We start from the raw sequence: 12,366 nt of genomic DNA on the forward strand, positions 1-12,366 counted from the left end.
TTGGGGTTATAAAGCAAAAAACACACACTAACAACCCCTCCCCAATACAATCTGTTTTCTCGACCGCAGACACCCCCACCTCCAGTGCCCCGAAGAATTCGCTCCAGCCAACGGCAAGGCGTGACCTCACCGGGATGCACCAACTCCAGGGGTATGTCTGCCCCATTGCGCTCCTGCACAGGGGCCCCCTTGCTTCTCTCCTTGCCCCTTTGCATGCTAGGCTCGCACCCCCTCTCCTCTCCAGAGGGTCCTCCTGCAAGCTCCGCCCCATTTTCTGTCTCCACCCACCATGGAGTGACCCTTCTCAATAACTCCCTTCCTCTCATCTCATTGCAGCCCATGATTGCAGCCCCACGCTCAGGAACAGGCAGAGTCCGGAGTCCCCATATTTCACGGTACCTCCTCACCCCTCCCTCCCTGTTCCAATTGATACACAGCTATTGTCCCCTTTGCTCCTCCAAAAGAAACAGTTCCTTTATTTCAGGCATAGGCAAACTCGGCCCTCCAGATGTTTTTGGGACTACAACTCCCATCACCCCTGACCACTGGTCCTGTTAGCTAGGGATGATGGGAGTTGTAGTCCCAAAACATCTGGAGGGCCGAGTTTGCCTATGCCTGCTTTATTTAACTGCTTCGTATTTTACCCCTGTCGGCGGTTCGAATCTCCGCGATGGGGTGAGCTCCCGTTGCTCGGTCCCTGCTCCTGCAAATCTAGCAGTTCGAAAGCATGTCAAAGTAGATAAATAGGTACCGCTCCAGCAAGAAGGTAAATGGCGTTTCCGTGCAGTGCTCTGGTTCGCCAGAAGTGGCTTAGTCATGCTGGCCACATGACCCGGAAGCTGTACGCCGGCTCCTTTGGCCAATAAAGCAAGATGAGCGCCGCAACCCCAGAGTCGGCCATGACTGGACCTAATGGTCAGGGGTCCCTTTACCTTTACCTTTTTTATTTTACCCCTAACCCTGGTACCAGAGGGTCGCTGGATTTATCTTTCTGGGGCTGGGCTTACACCGGGGAACTCATCGCCCCTGGCTGGCCACGTTTGTTAGGTTTGATCTATGAAAACCCCCTTCGAAGTCCAGTTCGGCCCAGCACTTTGAAAGCGGCTTCCCGTGACCCAACAGTGAGTCTTGCTGCAAACACCTTCCAAGCCCTATTTGGGAGAGCACTTTAAAAAGGAGCTTCTGAACTCCTGACAAAAACGGCAGCGGTTGAGCCTTGCGAACCGCCTCTGGAAATAAGTGCTGTCTTGCAGGAAACGCTGTGGTCTAAACCACAGAGCCTCTTGGGCTTGCCAGTCAGAAGGTGGGCGGATCGAATTCCCGTGACGGGGTGAGCTCTGTCCCAGCTCCTGTCAACCTAGCAGTTTGAAAGCACGTCAAGTGCAAGTAGATAAACAGATACCGCTGTGGCGGGAAGGTAGATGGCGTTTCCGTGCGCTCTGGTTTCCGTCATGGTGCTCCATTGCTCCAGAAGCAGTTTAGTCATGCTGGCCATGTGTCCCTGAAAGCAGTCTGTGGACAAACACTGGCTCCCTCAGCCTGAAACGGAGATGAGGGCCACAAGCCCATAGTCACCTTTGACTGGACTTAACCATCCAAGGGACCTTTTACCTTTACTATAGGCCCCTTTCAGACGAGCCAGGTTTTCACCTGCCTTCACCTGTCGCTGTAAATAGGATGTCAGATGTGGGAGCAGGTGAGCTTCAACTGCGTCTGCGTGACCGCTCTGGAGAAATGCCATGCTCTTAGTCCATTCCATAATAATAATAATAATAATGATGATGTTATTTATATGCTGCCCATCTGACTGGGTTGCCCCAGTCACTGTGGGCAGCTTCCAACAAAATATTGAAACATCAACCCTGCCAGCATCATGGTCCCTCCTTTGAAGACCGGTTCCTCCAGTCTTTTGCTTTCTGTTTGCAGGAAATCTCTGCGGATTCTGGATATTGTACTGGCAGCCACCTCTATGGCGCTGCGTTTGCCAGCAGGTAAGGGTGCTACTTTTACATGCCTGTTGTCTTTGTCCATGGTGTTTTCTTGGCAAGGATACTGGAGTGGCTTGCCAGTTCCTGCTCCAGGTGGATCACGTTTGGTCAAAACTCTCCACTATGACCTGTCCATCTTGGGTGGCCCTGCACGGCATAGCTCATAGCTTCTCTGAGTTATTCAAGCCCCTTCGCCACGGCAAGGCAGTGATCCACGAAGAGGGAAGCTTCTCGAAGCTACCAGCATGAGTTTGACCAAACTGCGGGAGGCAGTGGAAGACAGGAGTGCCTGGCGTGCTCTGGTCCATGGGGTCACGAAGAATCGGACACGACTAAACGACTAAACAACAACAACAAGGGTGCTACTGCAATTATTATTATTACTACCATTGCATTATGTTTTTTTTTAAAAGATATTTATTGAAGTTTTACAAAAACACAAATTTTAAAAGGTCATATAAAAAGAAAGAAATACAAAAAAAAACATAGAAAAATACATACAAAAGAAAAAAGAAGAATAAAAACAAATCCATTTTTTGTAACCCTAACTCATTATCTTATTTCCTTGGCCTCCTCACACCTCCCCTTTTTGTATTCCCATTTAAGTAATCAAATCAGCAAATCCTTACCCTCTTTCGTTTATCTTAACTCTGTATCTTAACATATTATAACTCTATATTTTCATCCATTATCGATTCAATTTTGCATACTCTTGTTAACTTTGTTGCTAATGCCACTTATTTTCAATCCAACATCATTTTAGCATTCATTAATTTTACAGTATTTCTGAAGATAGTCTTTAAATTTCTTCCAGTCTTCTTCCACCACCTCTTCTCCCAGGTCTCGGATTCTGCCAGTCATTTCCGCCAATTCCATATAATCCGTCACCTTCATCTGCCACTCTTCCAGGGTGGGTAGCTCTTGTGTCTTCCAATACTTTGCAATAAGTATTCTTGCTGCTGTTGTTGCATACATAAAAAAAGTTCTATCCTTCTTTGGCACCATTTGGCCGACTATGCCCAGAAGAAAGGCCCCTGCTTTCTTCAGAAAGGTATATTTAAATACCTTTTTCATTTCATTATATATCATCTCCCAGAAAGCCTTAATCTTTGGGCACGTCCACCAAAGGTGAAAGAATGTACCTTCATTTTCTTTACATTTCCAACATTTATTATCGGGCAAATTATATATTTTTGCAAGCTTGACTGGTGTCATGTACCACCTGTATATCATTTTCATAATATTCTCTCTTAAGGCATTACATGCCGTAAATTTCATACCGGTGGTACTACCATTGCATTATGAATTGCCTTCTAAACCACCGTCTCAAGGCGATTTCCATCTAAAAATAATTTAGAAGAGCTAAAAATGCGAAAAAAGCAAATACATTTAAAAACGAGGCTGAGGCCCTGACACTCGTGATCTAGACCCTTTTATCCATCTGGATCACTGCCTTGCCGTGGCGAAGGGCCTTGAATAACTCAGAGAAGCTATGAGCTATGCCGTGCAGGACCACCACGCTGTAGCCAGTCATATTCTACAGCCTTATATCTTGCTTCCCTTTCCTTTATAGGGAGGATTCGGCAGACTCAGACCACGATTACGACGACGTGGATGTGTAAGTGGCAGAGTCTCTCTGTCTCCCTTTGAGTGTACAACCAGTTTTGGAGTCGTACTACAAAGCGTTAGGAGCACGTCGGGTTGGCAAAAGTTCCAGCAGGGTTTAGGAACTAGGAGGTTGAGGCAAATGGGTTGGATAGATGAGCTCCAAGCATTGCTTTAACCTACCATTAGCAAAACCCGTAACCCAGGGGTCAGCAAATTTTTTCAGCAGGGAGCGGTCCACTGTCCCTCAGACCTTGTGGGGGGCCGGACTATATTTTTTTTTGGGGGGGAGAATGAATTCCTATGCCCCACAAATAACCCAGAGATGCGTTTTATATAAAAACACACATTCTACTCATGTAAAATGGCCTCGGTCCTGTATACCTGAAGGAGCGTCTCCACTCCCATTGTTCAGCCCGGACACTGAGATCCAGCGCCGAGGGCCTTCTGGCAGTTCCCTCACTGAGAGAAGTAAGGTTACAGGGAACCAGAGAGAGGGCCTTCTTGGTAGTGGCGCCCGCCCTGTGGAACACCCTCCTATTAGATGTCAAGCAGCTATCCTATTTTTAAAAGACATCTGAAGGCAGCCCTGTTTAGGGAAGTTTTTAATATTTAATGCTGTATTGTTTTTAACACTCGATTGGGAGCCGCCCAGAGTGGCTGGGGAAACTCAGCCAGATGGGCGGGGTATAAATTATTATTATTATTATTATTATTATTATTATTATTATTATTAAAACACCAGGCAGGCCCCACAAATAACCCAGAGATGCATTTTAAATAAAAGGACACATTCCACTCATGCGAAAACACGTTGATTCCTGGACCGCCCGCGGGCCAGATCGAGAAGGCGATTGGGCTGGATCCGGCCCCCGGGCCTTAGTTTGTCTACCCATGCCTTAACAAAGTACCCGTTTGTTGCTGTTGCTCTCCCAAGCCCACCCTCGTAACTCTTCTCTCCGTTTTCCTTCCTTTTCGGGGCACCCCTTCATGTTGGTCTTCCAGACCCAGCAGATACGATGCAAGCAGGTAACTCATTCCCCCAATGCGTTTTAAAATACAGGGTGGGCATTGGTGGGATAGCTACGATGACATAAAATATTTGTGACTTACAGTTTGGTGGGAAAGGGAGCACTAGCTTCAACTGTTAGCTGTTTGGCCGCTTGCGTCTTGGAGATGGCAGCCTACCTTGGCTTCTCACATTTCATGGCAGTGATGGATCTTGCTAGCAGATCTTTGGCTGGGTTGGAGGGGAATAAAAGCAGGCGGCAAAATCTCGAAACCTCACCCTTGAAATGGACCCTTCCTTCTTTTTTGTGTGTATAATTTTTATTAAGTTTTCTGTATTCCAATTTAAAATACAGTGGTACCTCTGGTCGCGCACAGGATCCGTTCCAGAGCTCCGGTCGGATTCTGAGGTGTGCGTTTCCACATTTCTGAAGAAGTGTGCATGCACATGAAAGCTCATACCAATAACTAACTTAGTTGGTCTCTAAGGTGCTATTGGAAGGAATTTTTTATTTTATTTTATTTTATTTATTTTGTTTTGTTTCGACTATGGCAGACCAACATGGCTACCTTCGTGTAAAAAGTACTCTGTTTTTGTTTTGTTTTTTGGCAAAAGTACTTTTAAACTCCCCCCATTCATTATAAATTATTATTTCCTTTTTCCTTTCAGTGACATCTCAGCTGTCAATCTCCCACCTCCACTGCCCCCCAAGGTAAGTCACAGGAGTAAACCAAAGGAGCGGTCGTTTTCCCTTTCTTGCATGTGTTAAGCCAAATCCAGCATGGAGCTCTATTCTGAGACTGAAGTGGGCAGTGTTAGATCAAGACAATGTGCCCCCCCCCAAAAAAATTGCTTCTACCCATTGCCACTCCTTGGAAGGAAACCAAATGCCCAGTTGACATACGCAAACACAGGGCCGTCTTAAACATATCTGGCGCCGTGGTGCAAAGATCCTTCCGGTGCCCCACCCCCCCTTTCCCAGAGTTGTCAACCTTTTCCCAAGCCTCTGCGGGGATCGCTGTCCTCCCACGGAGGCTTGGAAAGGAAGCTGCACATCCGCCAGTCATATAGTACGTTTCTGAGCACAATTCAAAGTGTTGGTGCTGACCTTTAAAGCCCTAAACGGCCTCGGTCCAGTATACCTGAAGGAGTGTCTCCATCCCCATCGTCCAGCCCGGACACTGAGGTCCAGCGCTGAGGGCCTTCTTTCTTTTTTTTTAATAAATATTTTTTATTAGATTTTCCATAAAAAAAAAACATTTTTACAAAATTATACATCCATTTTTAACTTAAACCCTTTTCCCCAGAACTTCCCTCAGCTTGTCTGATAATTTTCCGTTTATTTTTTATCCTCGTCTCACATTTCCCAATATTATATTGCACTCAAATACTCTTAATCACATCCTATTTTTAAAACAATATTTCTGGCGGTTTCCTCGCTGCAAGAAGTGAAGTTACAGGAAACCAGGCAGAGGGCCTTCTCGGTAGCGGCACCTTCCCTGTGGAACCCCCTCCCAGCGGATGTCAAGACAATAAATAACTATTTTACTTCTAAAAGACAACTGAAGACAGCCCTGTTTAGGAAAGTTTTTAATGTCTGACGCTGTATTGTTTTTAATATTCGGTTGGATAATGTATAATCATTATAGTTGGTGGGGCACAGCTACCATTCTAAGCTTCTGCGGGGATCGCTCTTTTTCTGCGGAGGCTTGGGAGGCAAGCTGCACGCCCGCCACAGCTGGTGAGGCACAGCTGGCGGGCATGCAGGGAAAGGGGAGGCTGCCGGCAGAGCCACGCAGCTCCCCCACTCGCTGGGGCACCCCTGAGAGGCCGGCGCCCTGGTGCAACGCACCACTAAGCCCTAATGGAAAAGACGGCTCTGCGCAAACATCACCCTAGCTTTCCAAGGCTGCCCCTGCTGAGGTCCAGAGGATATAAGAGGAGGATGCTGGATTATTAATAATAATAATAATAATTTATTATTTATACCCCGCCCATCTGGCTGGGCCTCCCCAGCCACTCTGGGCGGCTTCCATAAAAACCAAAAATACAATAAAATATCACACGTTAAAAACTTCCCTGAACAGGGCTGCCTTAAGATGTCTTCTGAATGTCAGGTAGTTGTTTATCGCTTTGACATCTACTGGAAGGGCGTTCCACAGGGCGGGCGCCACTACCGAGAAGGCCCTCTGCCTGGTTCCCTGTAGCTTTGCTTCTCGCAATGAGGGAACCGCCAGAAGGCCCTCGGCGCTGGACCTCAGCGTCCGGGCAGAATGATGGGGGTGGAGACGCTCCTTCAGGTATACTGGACCAAGGCCGTTTAGGGCTTTAAAGGTCAGCACCAACACTTTGAATTGTGCTCGGAAACGTACTGGGAGCCAATGTAGGTCTTTCAAGACCGGTGTTATATGGTCTCGGCGGCTGCTCCCAGTCACCAGTCTAGCTGCTGCATTCTGGATTAGTTGTAGTTTCCGAGTCACCTTCAAAGGTAGCCCCACGTAGAGTGCATTGCAGTAGTCCAAGCGGGAGATAACCAGAGCATGCACCACTCTGGCGAGACAGTCCGCAGGCAGATAGGGTCTCAGCCTACATACCAGATGGAGCTGGTAAACAGCTGCCCTAGACACAGATTTGACCTGTGCCTCCATGGACAGCTGCGAGTCCAAAATGACTCCCAGGCTGCGCACCTGGTCCTTCAGGGGCACAGTTACCCCATTCAGGACCAGGGAATCCTCCACACCTGCCCACCTCCTGTCTCCCAAAAACAGTACTTCTGTCTTGTCAGGATTCAACCTCAATCTGTTAGCTGCCATCCATCCTCCAACCGCTTCCAGACACTCACACAGGACCTTCACCGCCCTCACTGGTTCTGATTTAAAAGAGAGGTAGAGCTGGGTATCATCCGCATACTGATGAACACCCAGCCCAAACCTCCTGATGATCTCTCCCAGCGGCTGCATGTATGGCCCACCTGGTCCAGCACCTTGCTCTCACTGTGATCAACCAGGTGCCAGTGGAGAAACCCGCAACAGGACCTGAATGCAAGAGGAGCCTCACTTCCCGTGGTTTCCAGCAACTGGGAGAGCAAAGTCCTTTGCAAATTGTCACAGTGCGGTTCACGGGCGATCAAAGTCCCGGCTGGGGACGTCGGGACCGGGGGCAAGATGGCGGGGTGGGAGCAGGAACTGAGGCATCTGATCAAGGCCTGTATTTTAAAATGAGCTTAAAGATTTGCAAATGTTTTATGCCAGGCAGAAAAGCAGCTGGCTAAGTACTTTGGCAGATGTTTATCCTCCTGGACAAGGGTCCCCTGATTTATAGCAGGAGCCAAAATTCTCAAAGTTGTAAAAGGGAATTACAGGCTGGGTGCAAAGGTTACACTGACCCTACATATTACAGAATACAATCAAGCTGCAAAAACACTAATTAAGAGTTGGTAAATAGTAAGATATATTGTTTAACAGAAAATAATACCATGTGCCTCCCATTAGAGACTAGCCACATTTTCCTAAGGTTAAAGGGCAAGAGCTAATGGGAAAAGCAGCTGGCCGGGAAAGGGGGGTGTAAACTGAAGAGGTTTCTTTTGAAGCCGTTTTTACTGAGTTCCTTTTTTACTTTGCAAAGGCCTTTTCTTCTAAAAAGCTATCTATGTTAATGTATGAGATTTGTTGGCTTAAATGTAATTATGCCAAGGATTTAGAAAGTAAGAAATGTTAGATTCTTAAGTTAGATTCTTATTTCATTGATGGTGTGTGAGAATGTGAACCCAAGATCTCTGTTTAAGTCAGAATGTAAGACCATGAGCCATCTGTTTTAGCCATCTGTTTTGGAATGGAGGGGAAAAGGGGCAAAAGGTGATCTTGTAATTAAGGTCCCTTGTCGAGGCAAATGTAAGATATATGGCTACTTGTCTGCCATTTATGGATAGAAGGAAATATAGCTCTTTGTCTCCCATAAAAGGTAGTAGGAAATGGGTGTATCTTTCATGATTGGTTCTAGCAAACAGCCAATAGGAATTTCAACCAGGCTGATTGGACAGAGGCAGCCAAAGGAGGAGCAAGGGGGCTGGGCTGAGGAAATATAAGTGCTGACCATCAGGGCTGGAGTGGGCAGAGCTTTGGTAACCATATACCACTGTGCCTATCATTTATTTGTCTGACAAATAAATTATTATTTTAATTTCTCTATTGCTGCGTTGAATATTTCATTCCAGCTAAGCGTTAACCACAAGCAGGGTGCTACAGAACGAGAGTCCAGAAGCCAGGAGTCAGGAAGCCAAGAGTCCGAGGGTCAGAGAACTGGGAGTCAAGAAGCCAAGGATCTGAGGGTCAGGAAGCAAGGAGTCACAAAGTCAGGGGTCCGAGGGTCAAGAAGCAAGGAGTCCCAAAATCAGGGGTCCAAGGATCAAGAAGCAAGGAGTCACGAAGTCAGGGGTCTGAGGATCAAGAAGCAAGGAGTCACGAAGTCAGGGGTCCGAGGGTCAGGAAGCAAGGAGTCACAAAGTCAGGGGTCTGAGGATCAAGAAGCAAGGAGTCAAGGAACCAAACACAGCAAGGCAGAGAACATGTTGCTGTGGCAAAGAGCCGAGGGGAAGAAGCTGACCTTATATCCCTTCCCGGCTCTTGCCACCAGGTGCTGTGAGTTACCAATCGGCCTCACCTGTGTGGCCGCGCCTTGCCTCTTCAGAACAAACTTAGGAAGGCCCCAGTCCTGCAGAGTCCTATTGGGCACAGGGCCTGGCTCCTGCACGCACACCTGACACAAACAAAGGGTAGGCCCTGAGGCTGTTGGCATCCACATAGATCCTTCCGTTCAAAAGCTCCTCTTCTCCCTCTTGGGGTGAGCAGTGGCTTGGCTGGCTGAGAGAGGTATGGTTTATGTGGGGAAAGAAGGAAGGCGTCTGGAGATTAGCTGAACTCTGCCCTCTCTCTCCCCCCTCTGCAGCCCAAGCTCCGGGTCTCGCCGGATGAGACGGCGGTGGAACGATCCGTGCCAAGGTGCTCCCTCAAGCCCATACTCCGAGGACGGTGCTCCAGTGGGCCTGTGACGGGACGGGCTCCTCACCAGGCTATTCCAGTCGGGGCCCAGGCCTCCCACCTCAGCACCAGATCAGGTACGAGCTCCCCAAGGAAATGCAAAGAAACAGGAGCCCCAACATTTGGGCACAGAATCCATTATCATTGTTGTTATTTGTATACTGACCTTCATCCATACCTCTCAGGGCAGTTCACAAGTAAAGATACAAAATAATAATAAAAAAACCCCCACAAAATTTATAATTCCTGAGGGACCAGGAGCGCAGCCTGGGAGTCATTTTGGACTTGCAGCTGTCCATAGAGGCACAGGTCAATTCTGTGTCCAGGGCAGCTGTCTGCCAGCTCCATCTGGTACGCAGGCTGGTACCCTACCTGCCCGTGGACTGTCTTGCCAGAGTGGTGCATGCTCTAGTTATCTCCCGCTTGGACTACTGCAATGCGCTCTACGTGGGGCTACCTTTGAAGGTGACCCAGAAACTGCAACTAATCCAGAATGTGGCAGCTAGACTGGTGACTGGGAGTGGCCGCTGGGACCATATAACACCAGTCTTGAAAGACCTACATTGGCTCCCAGTATGTTTCTGAGCACAATTCAAAGTGTTGGTGCTGACCTTTGAAGTCCTAAACAGCCTCGGTCCAGTATACCTGAAGGAGAGTCTCCACCCCCATCATTCTACCCGGACACTGAGGTCCAGCTCCGAGGGCCTTCTGGCAGCTCCCTCCCTGCGAGAAGCCAAGTTACAGGGAACCAGGCAGAGGGCCTTCTCGGTAGTGGCACCCGCCCTGTGGAACGCCCTCCCACCAGATGTCAAAGAGAAGAACAACTACCAGACTTTTAGAAGACATCTGAAGGCAGCCCTGTTTAGGGAAGCTTTTAATGTTCGATGCATTACTGTATTTTAATATTTTGTTGGAAGCCGCCCAGAGTGGCTGGGGAAGCCCAGCCAGATGGGCGGGGTATAAATAATAAATTGTAGTATTATTATTATTATAAAAATAAGAACGAAAACAAACCAATCATCCCCACTCCCACAAACACAATTTAAAAGGGCATTGGTTGTTAATCAGCCAAAGTCCTGCTGAAGAGGAATGTTTTCGCCTGGCACTTAAAGGTGTATAATGAAGGCTATGGGATGCGGGTGACACTGTGGTCTAAACCACTGAGCCTCTTGGGCTTGCCGATCAGAAGGTTGGTGGTTCAAATCCCCACAACGGGGTGAGCTCCTGTTGCTCTGTCCCAGCTCCTGCCTATCTAGCAGTTTGAAAGCACGCCAGTGCAAGTAGATGAATAGGTACCACTGTGGTGGGAAGGTAAACAGCATTTCCATGCGCTCTGGCGGTGTTCTGTTGCACCAGAAGCTGTTTAGTCATGCTGGCCACATGACCTGGAAAGCTGTCGGTGGATAAACACCGGCTCCCTCGGCCTGAAAGCGAGATGAGCGCCGCAACCCCATAGTTGCCTTTGACTGGACTTAACCGTCCAGGAGTCCTTTACCTTTTACCTATAAGGAAGGCACCAGGTGAGCCTCTCTGGGGAGAGTATTCCTCAAACGGGAATCACAATGCTTATATGAGCACAAAAGGGGAACACATTTTAAAAAAAAAAATACCTTGGAGCTGAGAACCAGAACTGGACAGCAATGGACCTCAAAGACAATGGGCTCACACAATGCACCATGAGGGAAAGTGTGTGTTTTTTTCATTCAGGAGACCCAAAAAATGGATTGGATCAGGAGGGGAACAAATTTCTGTTCAGGTTTTAAGAGTTTTGTTTTTTTCTGATACAGTGGTAAAAAGCGGCTTTACGTTGGGACATAAAAGCTTTTAGACCGGTGCTACTGACCCGATGCAAATTCTAAGAAGGTGCAGGACCCACAGGAAGTGTGGACAGGCCCCACTAACCTAAAACATGAGGCAAAATAATACCCTCAAAGCCTTTGGCGGCAGCTTGTTACAGAGCTACTTGTTCCGTTTTGGAGATCTGACCTGCAACTATGATTTAAATACATCAAGCATCAAAATAGATGCATCCCCTGATAGATCAAGAGAGAGCACAATCAAACGAGGCAATGAATCCTCAATTGAGCTGTCTTCCACAGATGCAAAACCACAAATGACCTGGGATCATTTCGCTACCTGCTTTTGCAGTACAGAAACAGACCATTAGCTGAAATTTGAGAGTAATAAAGGCTGCCCTTGGGGCAGGGCAGGGAGTTATCCTTTTTCATCAAGTCATCCACTGGTTCGTGTTCACATATTTGATAGTTGTCATTCCACGGGGGTGAGTTTGATTCTGTTGAAGGTACTGGTAGTGTACTGGTAGAACACATTTTCGAGGCTAGAGTTACACATAGTAACCTGAGCCCTCAAAAGAGCTACATTAATTGTATTATTTCCCCATGAAGCCTTTGGTATACATGTCCACAAAGCAGTCCCAAACCCTAATTTAGCTTAAGTATGCCACTGAATGGGACGCGGGTGGCGCTGTGGGTTAAACCACAGAGCCTAGGACTTGCTGATCAGAAGGTCGGCGCTTCAAATCCCCGCGACGGGGTGAGCTCCCGTTGCTCGGTCCCTGCTCCTGCCAACCTAGCAGTTCGAAAACATGTCAAGTGCAAGTAAATAAATAGGTACCGCTCTGGCGGGAAGGTAAATGGCATTTCCGTGCGCTGCTCTGGTTCGCTAGAAGTGGCTCAGTCATGCTGGCCACATGACCCAGAAGCTGTCT

General features: G+C 47.8%; 1 protein-coding gene across 3 annotated transcripts in view; it reads left to right on the top strand.

Annotated features, from left to right (window-relative positions):
- MAP4K1 (mitogen-activated protein kinase kinase kinase kinase 1) overlaps nt 1-12,366 on the top strand; it is a 72,695-nt gene that overhangs the window by 41,395 nt on the left and 18,934 nt on the right. For 2 of the 3 annotated variants that reach the window (XM_083626990.1, XM_083626992.1), the window contains 7 exons: nt 70-151; nt 337-395; nt 1,927-1,991; nt 3,562-3,606; nt 4,599-4,622; nt 5,272-5,314; nt 9,547-9,715. In XM_083626990.1, the coding sequence (XP_083483116.1) occupies nt 70-151; nt 337-395; nt 1,927-1,991; nt 3,562-3,606; nt 4,599-4,622; nt 5,272-5,314; nt 9,547-9,715 (487 nt within the window). The remainder of the gene's footprint in view (nt 1-69; nt 152-336; nt 396-1,926; nt 1,992-3,561; nt 3,607-4,598; nt 4,623-5,271; nt 5,315-9,546; nt 9,716-12,366) is intronic. The other variant, XM_083626991.1, reaches the window with a different exon arrangement.

Source organism: Podarcis filfolensis, assembly GCF_964270895.1.
Source record: "Podarcis filfolensis genome assembly, chromosome: 8".
NCBI lineage: Eukaryota > Metazoa > Chordata > Lepidosauria > Squamata > Lacertidae > Podarcis > Podarcis filfolensis.